Below are 22,268 nucleotides of genomic sequence, written 5' to 3'. Positions count from 1 at the left end.
AACAACTTGAGCTTGAAACTCCTTTATTCTTTGAATTCATTTGTTATCATCAAAATCCATGTGTAGATTTATAATCACATGAAACTTGAAACATTGGGTTCAACAATCTCCCACTTTTTGATGATGATAAATACTTGATAGAACTTGAAACCTGTATTAATACTTAAGCTCCCCCTGAAAATATGCGTTAGTTTTTCAAGCAAAAGTATAAATATAATTCCAAGCATATATAACAAGTTTAGCAATTTAAACAATGTTAATGTTCTGTTTAGCAATTTAAACAATGTTAATGTTCTAGTCTAAAACTTCTCCCCCTTTTGGCATCATTAAAAAGGATTGACAGCAAGTAAATGGATTGAAGAAAACGATGCGTTTAATAATCACTATAGATAGTTGAAAAAGGAGCCGTCCGTGACCCGACAAATGCTGCAAAGTCTCGAGGCCTAACTCTATGAATTTAGCGCGGCTGGAGATTTAAACAATCGCCTGATGTTGTTGACAAACGTGATTGAAAGCTCTGAGTTGCTATAGAAAAATGATCATTTTCATCTATCGGATGCAAAAAAAAAATACATCGCTTCTTGACCTTAGTTCTGTTTTTCCACAACGATAGAATGGCTGAGCAATTCTCTTCCACTAAGGTTCCAGACTTGAATTAGGAACCCTTGATGGATCAATCATCAATCTTCTCTCCTGAGGCTGTCAATACCATGATAGGAGCAGAGAACTGTTTTTCTAGTAAGGCTGATTCTGAGATTATTGCAGAATCAAGAATGCTCAGTAGTCAATATGTTGCCTTTGTTACGATCATGTCTCGAAGGTTAATGGCGAGAGTGAGTGAGATTGATCATCTTAACATGCAAATATTTGAGTTACGACAGAAGCTTGCTAATAAGGATAGTGAGAATAAAAGGCTAAAGCAAGAAAACCAAGAGTTAAAAAAATTTACAGATTGGTATGCTCATGATTTGCAACCACGAATAGAGGAGCTGGAACGAGAAAGGGTTCAGATACAAGGTCAACATCGACAGATAACAGCAGAGGTTCATCGTTTACTAGAAAAATAGGGACAATCTACTGTTAATCTCGCTGGCTTAGTAAGAAAACTTTTGACAATGTGTGTCCAGCATATCTTGTATTTCTTTTGACTAAATAAGATTTGAAGAGACAATAGTTTGTCTTATTTTTTATGCTATCTCTATAAAATCAATCCTGAAGTTTATCCAATCCGCATCAAGTTTTCATCTCATATTTATAACTCATCTGCATTCCTTCAAAATTCTCGTTTTAAGCCTTCTATTCTTTTCTCAATAGCTCATTCTTCTAACATTTCTCTAAATCCATCCATGAGACATTCTGCATTTCAACCTCCTGTCCTTTCTGCAGCTGTCATTGGTGCCATGTTGCAGCAAGAAAATAATAATCTGACTAATAAGTCAGATTCTGATGCTATTTATAACTTGGTGAGTCTTGAGACTCGCTACTCTTCCTCTATTGTTGCTTTTTCTCAGCGGCTACAAGCCAAAAATCACGAAGTTGAAAAGCTCAAAGAACAAATTGTTGTACTTCAACGAATTGTTCAAGAGTCTCACACAAGAGAATGAATCATTCGGCAGAAGAATAAACAGTTGAAATCTTTATTAGATTCTTCATTCCGCTTGCCGGTTTCCATGGATAAGAATGACATGATATTGTATGAAGAGAATGAGCGTCTCAAACATGAGGCTAAGAATCTCAAGTTTATGTAAAAGTATTTAAAAAATCTATCTCTATTTTTATTGACTCTAGTCTATCTTTTAAGAGATATTCATAGCATGCATCATACCTATTTCTCTTCTGATCATACATAATCTATCTTCTGGTAAAGGTTTTGTAAAAATATTTGCTAACTGATTGTGTGTGTTTGTGAACTCTAATATTATATCGCCTTTCTGCACATGATCTCGAAGAAAATGATATCTTATTTCAATATGCTTAGGTCTAGAATGTTGTATTGGATTCTTTGAAAGATTTATAGCACTTGTATTATCACATTTGATTGGAATGTGATTATACATGAGTTTAAAATCTTCAAATTGTTGCTTCATGTAGAGAACTTGAGCACAACAGCTACCCGCAACAACATATTCTGTCTCAACAGTAAATAGTGCAACAGAATTTTATTTTTTACTAAATCAGGAAACTAGTGCATGACCTAAGAAATGACATGCTCCACTAGTGCTTTTTCGATCTATTTTACAGCCAGCATAATCTGCATATGTGTAGCTGATTAGATCGAAAGATGTGTGCTTAGGGTACCATAACCCTAGGTTAATTGTACCACTAAGATATCTAAGAATGCGCTTAACTGCAATTAAATGTGATTCTTTTAGAGATGATTGAAAGCGTGCACATAAGCACACACTAAACATAATATCTGGTCTACTGGCTGTTAAATATAATAAGCTACCAATCATACCTCGATATATTTTCGAGTCAACTGACTTACCGGATTCATCTTTATCAAGTTTAGTTGATGGACTCATTGGTGTTCCAATTTCCTTAGCATTTTCCATCCCAAACTTTTTCAGTAATTCCTTAATATATTTTGATTGATTAATGAATGTCCCACTTTTTGCTTGCTTAATTTGCAATCCGAGAAAGAATGTAAGTTCTTCCATTATGCTCATCTCAAATTCTTCCTGCATAGTCTTAGCAAAAACTTGACACATATTTTCATTAGTAGCACCGAATATTATATCATCAACATAAATCTGAATCAAAAAAATATCATCATTTTCATATTTAATGAAAAGAGTTGTGTCGATTTTTCCTCTTGAAAAACCTTTTTAATCAAGAAATCACTGAGTCTCTCGTACCAAGCTCTAGGAGCTTGTTTAAGTCCATATAGTGCTTTTGTGAGTTTGAAAATATGATTTGGGGAAATATGATTTTCAAAACCTGGAGGTTGTTCAACATATACCTCTTCATTTATAAAACCATTTAAGAAAGCACTTTTAACATCCATTTGAAAAGGTTTGAAATTTTTATAACAAGCATATGCAAGTAGCATTCGAATAGCTTCTAATCTTGCGACATGTGCATATGTCTCATCATAATCGATTCCTTCTTCTTGATTAAAACCTTGGGCTACAAGTCGAGCCTTATTTCTAGTAATGACTCCGGACTCATCTTTTTTGTTTCTAAAAACCCATTTTGTTCCAATAATAGTATGATTTTTGGGTCTAGGAACAAGTGTCCAAACATCATTTCTTTCAAATTGATTCAACTCTTCTTGCATAGCTAGAATCCAAGATTCATCAAGAAGTGCGTCATCAATATTTTTGGGTTCAATTTGAGATAGAAAAGCAGTATGATTGCAAATATTTCTAAGAGATGATCGAGTACTTACACCTTGTGAAGGTTCTCCCAAAATTTGTTCCACTGGATGATCTTTCACAAATTTTCACTGTTTGGTTGCATCTTGTATTAAATTTTGATGATCTTTCCTGATGGCTCCATGTTGAACTTCCTCTATTGTTTTCTCTTTGTTGAGATTGAGACTTTCCGTATTATTTATACCTCATGTTTCTTCATCAATAGATTTATTGGAGAGTGGAGAATTAGATTCATCAAATACTATATGCATAGATTCTTGTACCGTCAAAATCTTTTTATTGAATACTCTATAAGCTTTACTATTAGTAGAATACCCGAGAAAGATACATTCATCAGATTTTGCATCAAACTTGCCTAAATTATCCCTGTCATTCAAAATAAAACATTTGCATCCAAATATATGAAAGTAGCCAATGTTGGACTTTTTCTCATTCCAAAGCTCATAGGGGGTTTTATCTAACTTAGACCTTAGCATAACTCTATTTATATCATAACATACAGTATTTACCGCTTCGGTAAAAAAAAAACTAGGCAAGTTGTTCTCATTGAGTATTGTTCTTGCCATCTCTTGAAGAGATCTATTTTTCCTCTCTACTACCCCATTTTGTTGAGAAGTTCGAGGAGCAGAAAAATTATGCACAAAACCGTTTTTATCACAAAATGTTTCAATATTTTTATTAACAAACTCTTTTCCCTTATCAATTCGGATACTTGAAATAGTATAGCCATTTTCATTTTGAATTCTCTTGTATAACTTGATAAATGCATTATGTGCCTCATCTTTATGAGCAAGAAAGATGACCCAAGTATATCTAGAGAAATCATCAACAATAACAAATGCATAATATTTTCCTCCTAGAGTTGCAACTCTATTTGGTCCAAAAAGATCCATGTGTATCAGTTGCAATGGTCTAGTAGTGGAAATATGTTTTTTAGTTTTAAAAGAAGTTTTGTTTGTTTACCAAATTAACATGCATCACAAATTTTCTCTTTAAGAAAATTTGTTTTTGGTAAACTTCTCATAAGATCATTTTTTGAAAGTTTGGAAATAAGTTCCATATTGGCATGATCTAATCTTCTATGTCATAGCCAACTAGTTTCATTTTGCGCTGAAAAGCAAATAGCATCTTGTGAGGTAATTTCTTCAAAATCGATTGTATAAATATTATTGTTTCTAAAAGTAATAAAATAAATATTACAATCATAATCATTCAAAATAATGCATTTATCCATTTTGAAAGTAACTGTAAATCCTTTATCACATAATTAACTTATGCTCAAAAGATTATGTTTGAAACATTCAACAAGTAGAACATCTTCAATCATGAGAGAAGATTCATTACTAATTTTACCTATTCCCACGATCTTCCCTTTCGAGTTGTCTCCAAATGTCACGTGTCCTTCTTCTTTAGATCTAAGATCAAAGAATTTAGTCTTGTCTCCCGTCATGTGTCTTGAACATCCACTATCTAAAAACCACTTATTTTTGCTTGTGGATGACTTCATGCATACCTATAAAAACAATTAAAATGATTTTTCTTGGTATTCAAGTTCTTTGGGTCCTTTATTTATTAGTATTAAAAGAAACAAGATTTTTAAGTACCCATATGGCCCTAACAGTCATTGTATGATTTCTTCTAATAGGACAAGTATGATAATTATGACCATTTCTATTACAAAAATTGCAAATAGCATGTGACATATATGAAGAACTTGAATGATTATAATAATATCTTTTTTTGACAAAATTATTTTTATGAAAAGAATTTTGATTATTGGTCTTTGATATAGAAGGATTATCAAAGAAATTTTTATAAGGTTTATATTTTTGTTTTGGCATATATCCCAAGTCTGCCTTGTCAAAAACACATCTTTGACTACCAAGAAATTTTTCAAAATTTCTTTTTCCATTTGTAAAGTTTTCAATAATATTTTCTAAATCGGTTTTCTTCTTATTCAATTCAAGATTTTCATCTTTCAAAATGATATTTTCTTTTCTTAAAATATCAATTTCATTTGTTAAAGAAAAATTTTTCTTTTTCAAAGTAGTATATTTGATACCCAATTTTTCAAATTCCTCATAAACCTCTTCTAAAACATTTTGCAATTCTTCATATGAAAGATTTTCAATATTATCAAGATTTGTTACCTCAATGTCATCTTTAGCCATAAGACAAAGATTTGCTGATTCTTCATTGCTTGCTTCACTATCTGAACTACTTGAATCATCATCCCATGTAGCTTTCATTGCTTTCTTGCCCTTGTTTCGATCTTTTTTTAGCAGAGGACAATCTGGCTTGATATGACCAGGTTTATTGCATTTATAACAAATTAAAGTGTCATTTTTACCTGAATCTTTCTTGGAAAACTTTTGGAAGGATTTCCTCGGAGGAGTTCTACTTTTCTTCAAGAACCTCTGAATTCTTCTTGTTATCATTGCAACTTCTTCATCTTTATCGTCATTTTCTTCATCTTCATCACTTTCACTTTCATGAGGAACAACTTTAAGTGCTAAGCTCTTCTTTGGCTTTCCTTCTTCTTCTCCTCTTTTCAATATGTACTCATGGGTGATAAGTGACCCGATGAGTTCATTGACTTCGAGTTTCTTGAGGTCTCTAGCTTCAAGAATCGCTGTAACTTTTGATTCCCAACGTTTTGGTAAAGAGTTGAGAATTTTTCTTACTATCTCCACCTTGGAATAAACTTTGGCAAGAGCTGTCAAACTGTTTATGATGTTAGTAAAACGAGTGTGCATACTAGAAATTGATTCATCATCATTCATCTTAAACATTTCATATTCATGAGTAAGAATATAAATTTTTGATTCCTTGACTTGCGAAATTCCTTCATAAGTTACTTCCAAGTTATCCCATATTTCCTTTGTCGTAGCGCAATTCATTATTCTATTAAACTCATTTCCATTAAGAGCATTATATAATAAATTCATAGTAGTTAAATTTAAAGTATAAAGTCTATCGTCTTCACGATCAAACTCTTGTTCTTCCTTTTTGACCTTTACTCCATCAACCACTTTTGTTGGAATATAAGGTCCATTTACAATACATTTCCAGATTTCTCTACCTTGAGTTTGAAGAAATATTCTCATTCTAACTTTCCAGAATGAGTAATTATCTCTACAAAAGAGTGGAGGCCGACTGCTAGATTGACCTTCACCAAATGAAGTTGCAATGTTAGCCATAAGATCTTAACTCAAAAGATAGTTAATCTTATAATAGAGCTCTTAGCTCTGATACCAATTGTTACCCAGATGACTAACACAAGAGGGGTGAATTGAGTTGTATTAAAAAAATAACAATTATAAATCAAATATATAATATAAAATATAAATAAAATATGAAATAACAATAAATATAAAGAATAAGGGTAAGAGAGAAGCAAACTCAGTATGTTAACGAGGTTCGGCCCCACTGCCTATGTCCTCGCCTCAAGCTACCCCTTGAGGATTCCCAAATTCACTATTCAACCTCCTTTAGGTGGAGATAGAAACCTATTACACCTTTGAATAACAACGCTACAAAGGATCAGTGTAGAACACCTTCTACACTTGCAATCACCTTACAAGTGGTGATTCAACTATTCCCCGTATAGAATACTTTCTACACGCACAAGGGTTATACACATCCTTTTTCTGAAACAAAAGCTGATAGTGGGTAGGTTATCAGAAAACACTCCTCAATGAGTGAAATAAGAACAATACAACGCAAACTATATCTCTCAAAATGAACAAGGATTAAGGCTCAATGCTTAGAGAAGAGAGAATGAAAGCTTTGAATGAATATTGTATGCTTTTGATGTTGTAAATGTGAAGCTCTCAAATGATCTATTTATAGGCATATGAGACTTCATATTCAAATTTAAAAAGATTCATATGTCAAAGACAAAATCATTCACTTTTTCAAAAAATTCAAATAAAAAGTTCTTCTTTTTCAATTGTCAAAGATAATATCATTCACTTTTTCAAAAAAATCAAAGCTAATCTTTTACTTTTGGCATATGATAAAATGAACACACTTTCCTTTTCAAAAAATTCAAACCTAATCTTTTATTTTTTGCATATGACAAAAGGAGCACACTTTCCTTTTCAAAAAATTCAAACCTAATCTTTTACTTTTTGTATATGACAAAATGAGCACACTTTACTTTTCAAATTTTTCAAACAAAATCATCTACCTTTTGTATAAGTCTAAAAAAGCATCAATCACTTTTAAAAATATTCAAATAAAACATGCATATGTGAAAGATGACAATCAATCATCTTTAATATTTTCAAAGTTCAACCCTTTAATCAAGGCATGCACATGTAAAAGATGACAATCAATCATCTTTCAAAATTTTCAAATTTAATTTTCAAAAATATTCATGCACATGTGGAAAATGTATTTTAATGCTTTATGATAAAATATTAATTTTGAGTATTAATCCTAATTTCGAATTTTAAGAGATTTACAACATTACTCTATGACTTTAATGTGAACTTGTTTCCTTCTTGCTCATGCTTGGTTCTTTGATGTGCTTGATTCCATTGTGTGAACAACTTGAGCTTAAAACTCCTTTATTTTTTGAATTCATTTGTTATCATCAAAATCCATGTGTAGATTTATAATCACATGAAACTTGAAACCTTGGGTTCAACATATAGGATTACAATCATTCATCTGAAACCTATCCAAGATTTCTCTCACATACTTCTTTTGAGAAATAAAAATTCCAGTAGAAGACTGCATCACTTCAATACCAAGAAAATAATGCATCATGCCAAGATCAGACATCTCAAATTTAACCATCATGGATTTCTTAAAACTTCCAAATATGGATGTATTATTTCCAGTGTAGATTAAATCATCTACATATAAGCAAACAATGAGCATTTTTCCTCTATCTCCAGTCTTTATAAAAAGTGTATTTTTGAAATCCTTCCTTCAAAAAATAAGTTTCTATACAATTATACCAAGCCCGTGGAGCTTATTTTAATCCATATAGAGCTTTCTTTAACTTATACACTTTATGTTCATTGACAAGCATTACATAACCAGGAGGTTGATCGATAAATACATCTTCTTTCAAATCTCCATGGAGGAATGCTGATTTCACATCCAACTGGAAGATAGACCATGAGTTTTGAGCTGCCATAGTAATCACCAATATGATTGTATCATGCCTTGCAACCGGAGCAACGACTTCTTTATAATCAACACCAAACTCCTGCTTGTAGCCCTTAGTTACCAAGCATGCCTTGTGCTTTTCAACCTCACCATTCTCCTTCAGCTTTGTCTTGTAAACTCACTTTACACCAATTGTCTTCTACCCTTTTGGAAGATCACATAGCTCCCATGTATCATTTCTTTCAATGGCTATAATTTCAGCATCCATAGCCTTTCTCCATTTTGGTTCTTTGACAGCCACTTCAAAGATGGTAGGATCACAATCTAAAAATAGAGCAAAATGTGTAAGTGGGTCATCACCTTGGTCAACTCCAGTTACCTCATAATCAATCATCCATGCTAGTCTTCTTCGAACACGTTGAGACCTTTGTGATTTAGTTGCAAGTGGGCTTTGATCAGTTGGAACATTTTGAGTGACTTCCTCTTCTTGCTCATTTTCCATAGGTTGTTGCAATTTCTCCTCATCATCAAAATCTGCTGGAATACTTTCTTTAACACCATTTTGATTCCATAACCAGGTGCATTTTTCATCAAATACCACATCACGGCTGATGACAATTTTTATGGTGCTAGGATTGTATAGTTTATAAGCTTTTGACTTATCACTAACACCAAGAAAAATGCATTTTTATCCCTTGTTGTCTAGCTTCCTCCTCTTCTCATCTGGAATATGGGCATAGGCAATACACCCAAAAATCTGAAAATGATCTATAGCAGGTTTCCTTCCGCTCCATGCTTCCTCTAGTATCATATTTTGAACAGCAAGTGTGGGACTTATGTTCAATATATGAGTGCTCCAATTAATTGCTTCAAGCCAGAAAATTTTTGGAATTCCACTTGTTGTCAAAAGGCTTCGCACCATATTCATAATAGTGCGGTTCTTCCTCTCGCATACACCATTTTGTTGGGGTGTATAACCTGCTGTAAGTTGTCTCTTGATTCCATGGTTCTCACAAAAATTTACAAATTCATGTGAGTTATATTCTCCACCACGATCCGTGCGAATAACTTTTATTGGGTTTCCAAATTCTTTCTCAACAAGAGCTTTATAGCTTTTAAAAGCTACAAAGGTTTCAGATTTTTCTTGCAAAAAATAAACCCAAGTCTTACGACTATAATCATCAATGAAGGTAATTATATATCTTTTACCTCCATTAGAATGTGGTGTTATTGGCCCACAAATGTCGGAATGAACAAGCTCCAATGCTTTCTTCGCTCTCCAAGATTTTCCTTGTGGGAATTGATTACGGTGTTGTTTGCTAACAATACATTCTTCACAAACTTGAGAAGAAGCTGTAATTTGAGGAAGCCTAGTCACCATGCTTTTTTGTTGTGGTGTTTTCAATCCGCCAAAATTCAGATGCCCATAGCGAAAGTGCCATAGCCATGCCTTATCTTCTAATTTTGCCGAGAAGCATGAATGAGCTGTGTTGTGGAGATAAAGTGAGAACATACGATTTGCCGTCATTTTAACTTGAGCAATTAAGCCTAACTTTGCGTCTTGAATCTGACATACTCCATCTTTGATAAAAATCTTGTATCATTTTTCTTGTAACTGACCCACACTAAGCAAGTTGGTCTTTAAATCTGGCACAAAAAGAACATTAGCAATAGTGTGGGTGGCATTTCCTTTAGTTTGGATTGTTACCTTTCCTTTTCCCATAACAGAATTTTTGGAGTTGTCACCAAACTTAACAGAGCTGCGAAAAGATTCATCCAAGTCAGAAAATGCCTCATTCTCTCCACACATGTGGTTGCTGCAGCCAGTGTCTAAATACCACATGTTTTGTTGAGTTTCTTCCTTCACGTGACACACCATCAAAAGAGAAATTTGTTCTTCCTTTTCTGCAAAGTTAGTTTGATCTTCACTTTGTTTATTCAAATCAGTTTGACATTTTGATTTATAATGGTCATACCTATGACATCTGAAACATTTAACATTGGACTTGTCTGTTGACTTTGATCTATAAGTTGTTGAGTGGTGGCCTCCATGTCCTTTGCCTCTTCCATGAAATTGATTCTCTTGATGATGATGATTTTGGTGTTGGTTCCCACGATCATTATTGTTTTTGCCTCCTCTACCTCGACCCCTGCCTCTTCCTCGTCCTCTATCAGCTCTACTAGGTGTAGAGTGATTTTCTGATAAGGTCTTCAATACTTGTTCTTCTTTTTCTTGTTGGTTAATTTTTTGCTCATGAACCAACAAAGAACTTTGTAACTCATCAATTGACAGTAAACCAACATCATTAGCTTCTTATATAGCACAGACAACAAAATTAAATTTTGGTGTCAAGGATCGAAGAATCTTCTCAACAATGAGAACATTCTATGTCTTGTCGCCATAGATCCGCATCTTGTTTACGATTGCTATCGTTCTTGAAAAATAGTCTGTAACTGATTCTCCTGACTTCATTCGAAGTATTTTGAACTCCGAATGAAAGGCTTGAAGCTACTGCCTCTTAGCCATTGCTGTATCTTGGTACTTCTTCACAGAATCCCAAATATGCTTGGCTATGTCTTTGCAAAGAATGGTTTCTAAGACTGAGCAATCAATAGCTTGGAAGAGATAATTCTTTGCTTTAAGATCCTTTAAATTCAGCCCTTTAAGCTCTGTCTTTTGCGCATCTGCCAGTATAACACCTGATGCTGGTTCTGCTACTCCAGAAACAACAACCGTCCAATCTTCTTTGGACCTCAAGAAGTTCTCCATGAGCATGCTCCAATGGTCATAGTGACCATCAAAGTGTGGAATGGTTGGCTATACAAAACTTTCGGAAGCCATCAATTTCACTTTTTCTCTCCTTGGAACTCAACCTGCTCTAGTACCACTGATAACAGTAGGAAGCAGAGGATTATAGAGAAAGCAGAGGATATACTTTTCTAATTTTTCATTGATAAACAAACAGCCTATAAATAGGCTAATACATAACTGAAAGTAACATGAAAATAGGCACTATCCAAAATTAAAACCAAACTCCTATTGACTGGGTAAACAGACTTCTATTGACTAGATAAATTGAAACAAACTTACCCGCACTCCTAAAAACTAGGACAACCCAAACGTTCAAATTATTAAATTTCCTCAACACTCCGGCGGGATGCAACTGAGGTGAACCGAGAAGATTTTAATGGAGATATAATTCAGGTTTAGGCAAAGAAGAAATGAAGCTTGGAATTACTATGCTTAGACTGGAAACTAGGAGAGGATTCGTTTCAATTTTACAAGTTTATGTCTTCAAAATTATGTGCTCTGGAATATTATATCGTTCAAGCTTGGCCAGGAAGAAAGCAAAGCTAGTAGATAAGAACTTGTTCAAGGGAGTACACTCGTTCTTTGTAATATGTAATTGGCTATGACATTATCTTTTTACAAGACCTAGACCTGAGTTTCTTCAAATTCTTGCCTTTTGTAGACAAAAAAAAAAAAAAATGTAGGACCTAAGATGAGAGCTACAACTTGTTCACGTGAAGGCGAGCAGAGAAGGACGAGACACCTACATGAAGACGACGACGAAGAGCTCTTCCAGACCCGAAGACAACAATGACGATAGTGATCTCTTCTTTCTTTCAGACCCAAAATCGAAAAGTTTTTCTTCCTAAACTCACGTGAATTCTAAACCTTCTGAAATCTGAATTTCCCTTCCTTATTCTCGTTTTCATCTGTGTTATGTTTCGCTCTTCTTCTTTTTTGTTTAGCTAACGTGGCATGCCAATTTCCCACAGTTTTGCACCTCAGTTGCACGTAGCAGAATTTTTTAAATATTATACAAATATAAATATTTTTAAATTAATTATTAATTTTTTTCAAACAAATTATTACAATATTTCCAAACTTTCAAGTAAAAAATAATTAAAAATTTTCAAATCTTAAAATAAATGTTATTTAAAAAAATTAAAATTTAATAATATTTAAAATTTATAATATTTTTTATGTAACTTTTTCTCTCTCATTTGTTAAAACACAATAAATATTTAACCTAAACTATCTCAGTGCTATTCACAAATCAACTCATTATTATTAACAAAATTTTCATATCATCTCATTTCCCTAGCATCCTTAGATAGAAAGGAAAGAAAGGCTAACAGGAGGGTTTGCGAAGTTAAACAACTTAAAAACATAGAGACAAAAGAGGATTCTACAAATTGACACGATACAGTATTAGTGTGTCATGTAAATCCTTTTTTTTTTCCTTTCTTTAACTCCCCCTAACTACTGCCCCCGTCCCTTCACATATTCTTTTTTCAAAGAGAGAGATCGAGAGAGATTGTGTAACTATCAGTGAGAGTGACGATGATGATGTCTCCCATCTTGTTAGAGATGAGAGAGCAACGTCGTTGAGAGGCTGCGACAACGTTAGGCTCAAGTGTTTGGAAAAGAAATTGGTAAAGGGAGGGGAGGGAAAAAAAAAAAACAGATGTGGCACATTGATAGTGTACCATGTCAATTTGTAAGATCCTTTTGCATCTATAACATCGCTCTAAACAAATTTGGTGTTTTATGATTACCCTCGTGATGATCTGGTTCTTAGCAAATGTTTAACTACTAATTAATTTGTGTTGACTTTTGGTTTTTACACCCCCTCCCATGAGTTCGGTCCCTTTTCTCCTTTGTTCAATCTCTTATCTTTTTTTATGATGCCACTTTCCCTAATAAGCTACTCTCTCTGTCTTACATACTAGTTGTTTTTGTCTTTAAACTCTATATGGCACACACTATATTTCTATTTCATTACATCCCAATCGCACATTCTTTCTTTTTATCTCCATCGATCTCTCATGCATTTCTATAATTATGCACATACAGATTCATTTATGTATATTGTGACCGAGGCCCTTCCCAGGAAAGGCATTGGCTCAACAGGATTAGGCCACAAGGAGTAAGAAGGCCTCAAACCCATCAGGCAGTAAGTAACCAGAGCTAGCCAGGGGCCTGAAGCAAGAAGTTGTGTGTCAGGCACACGACGTGCCTGCCCTCTAGAGAGACCCAAGCATCAAGCTCGATCTAGTCGAAGAGCCCACATAGGTAGTGAACGCCTAGGATCTCAAAGACCGACCGAGTCTTGCAAGAAAGTATGAAACTAGCGTAGGCCCCCAGAGCCCAGGTGGCTGGGCATGTCAAGTAGTGGGCGCACCAGGCCAGGAACATACTACATTTAATGAATGTCTGGGAGCCTGAACATGCAATGCCATGTTGTTTGAGGCACCGTCAGACGGCATGACCTCAACTTAACACACTACCATAACAGGAGGTTCGTGTCAGATTTGACTTGAGCATGACCTGACATCCCACGATCTTCGTCGGCAACCAAGTCTGAGCCAGATATAAATACCCTAATCCCGCCTAGAGGGGGCTCTCTGGGAACTCTTCTTCTTATTGACTCTCTCTTATCTTTCTTCTGTACTGACTTTAGCATTGAAGTGACCCTGGACCTCACTAGAGTTCCTTCTACCTTCTTTGTTACAGGCAACCATGCTGGGCCATCGTGTTACTGCTCAGGCCGTGAAACACAATATCAACACATATACAATTTTTTGCACAAGTATTTCTTTATTTTTTTTATGTATCGGGGAATGATTAATTTTGAACAAGTCATTGTAGCGAGGATGAAGCAAATTGTGTCTGTTCATTTCTTTCAATTGCTTTTCATAAAAGTGATTTTAAATACAGAGAGTAGCGGTCTCAAACTGAAGACTTTAGATGACTAATCGTCGACTGCTGGTATCGAACAGTTTCTAATAATTTTTTTTTTGACCCATTGGCATGATATTAAGAAACATCTCATGCAGTTCTTTTTTAAGAGAGTCTATTCGAACAGACACAAATCAAGAACCTGCTCTTGATACCATGTCAAAATACTCAGAAAATCCAAGAGAAACTGAGAGACATTTCTGGAAAATGATTCTGTGTTCAATTGGATTCACTTTATGTCGTTCATTCCATCTGTACACAAAGGTACGTGCCATACACAGTGTCTAACTGATTCCTAAGAATCAACATCTATACATGGTAACATAATATATACAGCTAATAGCAATCTATACAGCATCTAATTAATTGTATACGGTAACATCCCCCCTCAAATTAATGATGGTAAGTCAACTAGCAACAATTTGCCAACAAGAAATTGATGCCGTTGTCGAGTCATAGCTTTGGTGAAGACATCAGCCACTTGGAGATCAGAAGAGATGTGAGGAAGAGATATCACCCGACTTTCCAAGGTGTCTCGAATAGAATGACAATCAACCTCAATGTGCTTGGTGCGTTCATGGAAAACGGGATTGGTGGCAATCTGAATAGCACTAGTGTTATTAGCATGAAGAGGGGTAGAAGTAGTCTGAAGAAACCCAAGCTCCTCAAGAAGACCGCGTAGCCATACAATTTCAGAACAAGTAGTAGACATAGCACGATACTCTGCCTCAGTAGAGGATTTAGACACACGATCTTGTTTCTTGCATCTCCAAGAAATTAAGGCATCACCTAAAAACATACACCAACCCGTAGTAGATCGACGTGTATCTGGACACCCAGCCCAATCATCATCACTATAGGCAACAAGTTGAAGTGAGGAGCCGGTAGGAAAGAATAACCCACGAGTAGGTGAACCTCGAAGATAGCGGATGATGCGTCGAACAGCAGCAAGATGGAGATGCCGAGGAGCAGACATAAACTGACTAACCTGATGAACAGCATAGGAGATATCAGGTCAAGTAGTGGTCAAGTAGATAAGACTCCCAACCAAGCGCCGATAGAGAGTATAATCATTCAGAAAGTCCCCTTCATCTTTCCTGTATTTGACATTGACCTCCATAGGAGTATCAACAGAAGAAGTGTCCTCCAAACTAGCCAAAGTGATAAGATCTTGAATATACTTATGCTGGTTCACGAAAATACCACTAGCCTGATGATGAACTTCCAATCCTAAAAAATATGTGAGCTGGCCAAGATCTTTCATATGAAAAGTTGCATGTAACAACTGCTGAAGCTTAGTAATCAAACCACAGTCAATGCCAGTAATGATAATATCATCCACATAAACCAAGAGAATGACTATACCCGACATAGATGCGTGGAAGAAGATAGAAGAATCATACTGACTTTGTGTAAAACTGAATGAAAGGATTGTACTGCGAAACTTCTCAAATCAAGCCCGGGGCGCCTGCTTGAGCCCATATAGAGAACATCGTAGCTTACGTACATCATGAGAAGAAGAAGTAGTCATACTAGAGGGGAGCTTCATGTAAATCTCCTATTGGAGATCACCATGAAGAAATGCATTCTTCACATCCATCTGATGCAGTTGCCACGACTGTGAAGCGGCAATAACTAAGACGGTTTGAACCGTGGTCATTTTGGCAACAGGAGCAAATGTTTCCTCGTAATCAACCCCGTATTCTTGCTTGTTACCCAGAGCTACAAGGCGAGCTTTGTACCGGTCCAAAGAGCCATCAGAGTAAAGTTTTACAGAGAAAACCCATTTACTCCCAATAGATGTGACTGTAGGAGGACAAGGAACAATATCTCAAGTGTGATTCTCCTCAAGTGCTTGAAGTTCTATTTGCATTGCATTTTGCCAACACTCGTGTTCCATGGCCTGTTTGTAGCAAGAAGGAATGAAAATAGAGGATAAAGTAGTGATAAGAGAGACAGGAGAATAGAAACCATACCAATCAGGGGGTCGAGAAGTACGAGTAAACTGACGAAGAGTGGTGGAAGTAGGAGCAGGAACAGGAGCAGAAGCGGGATCAGGCGTCGGGTCATGATCGGGAGGGGGCACTGAGGAAGTGGAACTAGATTCATGTCTACTACGTCGTCCATACACAAAACCAGGTTTAAACCTTTCCACAATTGTTGGGGAATCAGAAAAATTAGGCAAAAGAGATAAAGATGCAGATGGCGGCTCAAAATGAGATGGAAAGAAATATTGATTTTCAAAGAAAACCACATTCCTAGAAACCCGTATACGACGAGCATGAGGATCATAACAAACATAACCCTTTTGAGGGATAGCATAACCAAGAAAGGCACACTTAACAGATTGAGCAGTAAGTTTATGTCGTTCATGAGTAGGAAGATGCACAAAACAAACGCAGCCAAAGTTACGAAGATCAGAATATAAAGGAGAATGACCAAACAACTTAAAGAAAGGAGAAACATGATTTAGCGTAAAAGATGGTAAGCGATTGATCAAATGAACTGAAGTAGAAAGCACTTCACACCAAAACCGAGGAGGAACAGATGATTCAAGTAAAAGGGTTCTTACCACATCAAGGAGATGACGATTTTTCCTCTTAGTAACATCGTTTTATTGCGGTGTTGAAGGACAAGAACGCTGAGAGATGATACCTTTGCTTTGGAGAAAGGTTTGAAACTCATTAGACATGTATTCACATCCAGAATCAGATCGCAAGATCTTGATGCTGGCAGAGAATTGAGTCTCAAGAAGGGCAAGGAAGCGCTGAAAGACTGAAAAAACTTCTGCCTTAGCCTGTAGAAAGTAAACCCATGTAAAACGACTAAAATCATCAATAAAAGTAACAAAGTACTTATAATGCGCATGAGAAACAACAGATGCAATCCCCCAAACATCACTATGAATAATATCGAAACATTGTGAGGCACGAGATGCATGAGAAATAAAAGGTAGAACTTTACTTTTGCCAAGTTTGCATGTTGTACAATCAAAAGAAAGATCAAGAGAAGAACATGCTTTATTGCCTAATAAACCAGAATTAAATAAAGTACGTAAACCATTTGAGTTTGGGTGGCCTAGAAGTCTATGCCACATCTTATTTCCAAGACTAACAGCAGTACATGCAAAGGAAAGTAAAGGAAAACTAGGGATAGATGGGGAAGGAGAAACATCGAGAGGAAAGAGTCATCCCACTTTAGGCCCCTTCGCGATCATCTTCCCGAACACTTGATCCTGCACAACACAACTAGAACGAGAGAAATTGACATTACAATTATTATCAACCAATTGACCAACAGAAAGAAGATTTATAGAGAGAGCAGGAGACACAAAAACATCAGTTAAGGAAGAGGAAAGATCACCAACAGCACTGATAGGCAAAGAGCTACCATCAGCCGTGTTAATTTTCAGATTTCCATCATAATTTCGGACATTAGAAAGGGGACCAATGGTATTGGTCATATGATTAGAAGCTCCGGAGTCAAAATACCATGGTGTAGAAGAAACTTGATGATTACCTGAAAGCCCAAAAGCAGAAAAAGCAGAAATGATCATTTGTTGTACCATTTCAGGAGTGAGTGTGTTCGGGTTTGCTAAGGCTGTAGTAACAGGAATAGGAACAACAGGCGAGGCAGTAGGCAATGCAACAGAACTAGAGGCACCAGTGGAGGTATGAAAAGCAGTACCCTGCTTCCGTTCAGGTCAAATGAGACAAGCAGAGATGATATGACCTTGTTTCTTGCAGTAGTTACAAAACTTCTTGGGACAATCCCGAGCAATATGACCAAAAGCTTTACAACTAAAACACTGGACAACATGCATGTCTCTCTCCTTATGCCTCCCCTGTGCTGCATAAGCCACAGAAATAGGTACACTAGCAGGAGCCTGATGTGCCATGGAAGCTTGAGTGAGTAGACGTTGCTCCTCACGAAGAAGTTTCCTCAAACAAGCATCCAGAGATGGGACAGGAGCACGATTCATTAGATTAGACTGTGCAATTTCAAAGTCAGGCCGTAGTTTCATCAAGAATTGATCTCGTTTGCTGGTGGCATGCACTGCTTGGATAGCAGAGAGAGCTGCAGCGGGAACATTAGCATAAACAATGTCCGAATAGTCAGCCCAAAGAGTTTGAAAACCAGAAAAATATTCCTCAATTGAGAGACTTCCTTGTATGAAATTAGCCATCTCATACTCCAATTGAAAACGCCTAGCAGAGTTGTCTTTATTATAAACCGTATTGAGATAATTCCACATATCAGCAGCAGTTTTATAAGGCCTCAAATTTAGAACAAGATGAGGCTCAACCGAGCTAAGGATCCAAGTCATAACTCGAGCATCCTTAATTTGTCATTTAGACAAAACCTCGACATCTTGAGGTGCGGGAGCACTCCCATCTATATGACCCCACAACTCTTTTCCCATAACAAATAAACGAAATTGAAATTTCCATGCAGAGTAATTTTTACCCGTGAATTTCACAGCAAACGATTTAAAAGACATTATGCAGTAAATAGGAGAAAGTATAATAAAAAAAAATACCTGCCCACTCTCCCACTTACTGCCGACAGAAGCACCTACATGTGCACACCAATAATCCCCTACATGTGACTGCAAAAAGTCCAAATAATGGATAGACCATGCCGATTCACTCAGCCCACAAAATCAGAAAGTGCTGAAATTGCCGAGAAGAAGCACAGACTGCAACCAAAATTGTCGAAAGGCACAAACAATAGAGGCGCCAAAATGCTCCCTGCAACAATAGAGGTGCTGAAACAAGATCTCATACCAGAAACCACCACAGAGGACGCCGGAAACAAGATCCCAAACCGAAAACACTACAGATGGTGCCGACAGAAAGAACCGAACCAACTGCTACACCGAAAACTGCAAGAACCCAGACCAGACCAAAGCCGAGAATGGAGCGAATGCTGCGAGCGAGAGATGGGAGAAAGTGTCGGATCCACCAAAGTTGAACCTAGAGTGCGCCGAACCAGAGAAACCCACAAATCCAAGAGAATTTTTTTTTTTTTAAACAGACACAAATCAAGAACCTGCTCTTGATACCATGTCAAAATACTCAGAAAACCCAAGAGAAACTGAGAGACCTTTCTGGAAAATGATTCTGTGTTCAATTGGATTCACTTCATGTCGTTCATTCCATCTATACACAAAGGTACGTGCCATACACAGTGTCTAACTGATTCTTAAAAATCAGCATCTATACATGGTAACATAATATATACAGCTAATAGCAATCTATACAACATCTAATTAATTGTATACGGTAACACTTATAAGTCTTTTTGTTAGTAATTTTATGGACATCCTCCTATGTTTCCCATCAGTTTAGGATTTGAACTTCAAACTCGACCAGTGATCATAGCAAGTAGATGTTGGGACACAAACAGTTACAAACTAAAAAAATAAAAATATTAAAAAATATATAAGTGGTTAAAATAAGACGGCATAATGGAGGTTTAAATTAGAGTAATTCAATACCTAATAGCCCTTATCTAAATATTGAAAAAAAAAAAAACTAATGGCCCACAATATATTGGTCCATTAGACAATTTTGAATTGCCCAACGCTGCAACCGAATCTGGTTCCTATGGGCTTCAAGCCTTCAACGACAGAGCACTGTTTCTAAATCGGACATTATGTTTGCCAAAAATGATCTTGATTTATTTATCTCATTGAAGACCCAAAAGAAGGGTAATTGTAAGCACAAAGTATTAAGTGCATGTTTGGAATTGTAGCTCATAGCTTACGTAATAAGTTTGATTATTAAAATGTTATTTACTGTTTGATAATAATATATTTAAAATACTTTTAAATATGTTATATTTATTTAAAAATAAAGTAAAAAATGGGCTTATGAAGTAGAAATGACATAAAAATCATTATCATATTTATAAATATTTGAAAGTTATAATTATCTAAAATTTACATGGATATTTTTGCATATTAATATGCTTTTTAAAATTGAAACTATATTCCATATATTTGGAAAAACATAAATGATAATCTTCCTCAAACATACTTTCAAATGTAATTTTTTAACTTATTTAAAATTAAAAATATTTTAATATATAATATCTAAACAGTCTAATCTTTATATTAAAGAGCTTTTGAGGCGATTCAAACACTTTTTAAGAGTCCTAATGCAACCCTAAATAGGCCCTAAATGATATCATATTCCATAACCTAAAATGAAATGATAAAAAGAAAAAAAATTATAGTGCTATTGTTGTAACGTTATTTTAAAAAAGAAAAATTATATTTATAAACTAGCATGGATAACCCACCTAATTAAAAACTTACGTTACATTATTTCATTTAAAAAAATTTAATAATTAAATTTTATAAATCTTAATTTACTATATTTAAGTGATGTAGATATAATTATAGATTGTACAAATATTATATACTCTTTTTGAAAAAGAAGAGTCCATAATTATTATTTTTTATGTGAATCTCATTTTACATTTTTTAAATAAATGATTAATTCTTACGTACTCTATAATTATCATTTATCGTAGAATAAGTAAAATAAAATAATAGTTTCACTTTAGAGCGATCGGCCTATTATATTGACTTTAACAGCCTCCACGTCAGTAACTTAATACAAATGATGGCTCTAGAGATACCGTTGGTGGCTTTCGCTCCTGTTAGGCAAAATTTTTTTTTTTTTGATTTATAATAATATTAAACAATTTTTTCTTAAGTATCAAGAAAAAAGAGAAAGAAGAAAGAAAAAAAAAAAAGAAAAAACCGGCAGTGCCCCCATCGCGGTGGCCAAAGCATTATCCTAACACAAATTAACGTAAGACTACTGCGCCTGATAATTCCATGATTTCGTTAGTATCTTTATTCATCCTTCTGCCGCCCGACAGTCTTTTACCATATGCCAAGTTTGGAGATCGTTGCCGGTGCCAGACTAGTTTAGTCGACCACACAATTGCACAACGGAGTTGCCACTTGCCACACCTAGTTCTGTCACCCACCAAGGTTTGTTGACCATGAAGGTCCGTCACTGCAAGAGTCCACAACATTGATTTAGCCACCAAGTTCCGCCGATTGGGAGTTGTTTATCACCATCGTTCATAGCAGTGATTTAGCCACAACAATCACTATCAATCTGATCACCAATCACTTCCTAAAATGGCCAAAAAACAAACATGCACTAGCCACCAATTAGGTTCTAAGTTTGTGTTTTTTTTCCCCTTTCTTTTAAAAGAATGCAGATGCAAAAAAGTCTATCCAGTCTCAAGTTTTGAAATTAAAATCACTTCAAAGTGACAGTTCCACCATAGAACTGTATATATATATCTCTCTCTCTTTTCTCTTTCATTTCTTCATTTAAATCTAAGAATTTTACAGTTTTCTAACACACACCAACCTCTCTCTCCCTCTATGTCTCCCTGGTTGTGGTTGCGAGCAAGGGGGAGGGCTTTTGGTTATGGGTTGCGAGAGAGGGGGAGGATCACGAGTAAGGAGATAACGCCGGTGCTGGGTTTCAAGAGAGAGGGAGAGTCCACGAGTGATGGGGTTCGCCTCGAGAGGATGGCGGGGGAGAGGAGGAATTCTGGTGGGGTGTTTTTTTTGGTTCCTGTGAAGGCTAGGCTAGGGTGTGGTTACTGTGAAGATAAAATGGGACACATGCGGCATTTTTTTATTGAAAAACTGTTATTTGCAAAAAAAAAATAGACAAACAAATTGGAAGTTTTTCTCGTAAAATAATTCTCTGAAAAAAATTGAAAACAGGTTTGCTATGGGAAAGCGGACAAGACCGGACCGGATCGCAGACACTAGGAAACCGATCCCGAAGCTTTCAATAGAGTCAATACCGTTGCGATACTGAAAAAATAAAAATAAAAATACAGTTGCGAGGCAGAGAGGCCAAGAGATACAGAGGAGAGAGGAGTCTACTCGAAACCTGCCTCTCCGGTCTCGCTGTGGCCAAAAATATTGAAATTAATTTAAAAAGAGAAATAAATAAAAAGAATTTAGGAAAGCT

General features: G+C 35.7%; 1 protein-coding gene across 1 annotated transcript; it reads right to left on the bottom strand.

Annotated features, from left to right (window-relative positions):
• Positions 1-14,638: 14,638 nt before the first annotated feature.
• On the bottom strand, positions 14,639-15,622 carry LOC122275946 (uncharacterized mitochondrial protein AtMg00810-like). The gene is made up of 2 exons (XM_043085295.1): positions 15,299-15,622; positions 14,639-15,238 (listed from the first exon to the last, which is right to left on the bottom strand). The coding sequence occupies exons 1-2, from the start codon at positions 15,620-15,622 to the stop codon at positions 14,639-14,641; spliced, it is 924 nt and encodes a 307-aa protein (XP_042941229.1).
• Positions 15,623-22,268: the final 6,646 nt, after the last annotated feature.

This window comes from Carya illinoinensis, chromosome 9 (assembly GCF_018687715.1).
Source record: "Carya illinoinensis cultivar Pawnee chromosome 9, C.illinoinensisPawnee_v1, whole genome shotgun sequence".
In the NCBI taxonomy this organism is placed as follows: Eukaryota; Viridiplantae; Streptophyta; class Magnoliopsida; order Fagales; family Juglandaceae; genus Carya; species Carya illinoinensis.
This window is presented reverse-complemented; position numbering and strand designations above follow the sequence as displayed.

Excerpts from the sequence above, each read along its gene's own strand:
- LOC122275946 (XM_043085295.1), bottom strand. The coding sequence starts at position 15,622 with ATGTCGGGTATAGTCATTCTCTTGGTTTATGTGGATGATATTATCATT. Across the intron at positions 15,239-15,298 it reads ATACTCTCTATCGGCGCTTG|GTTAGTCAGTTTATGTCTGC; the intron begins GTTGGGAGTCTT and ends GCTGTTCATCAG.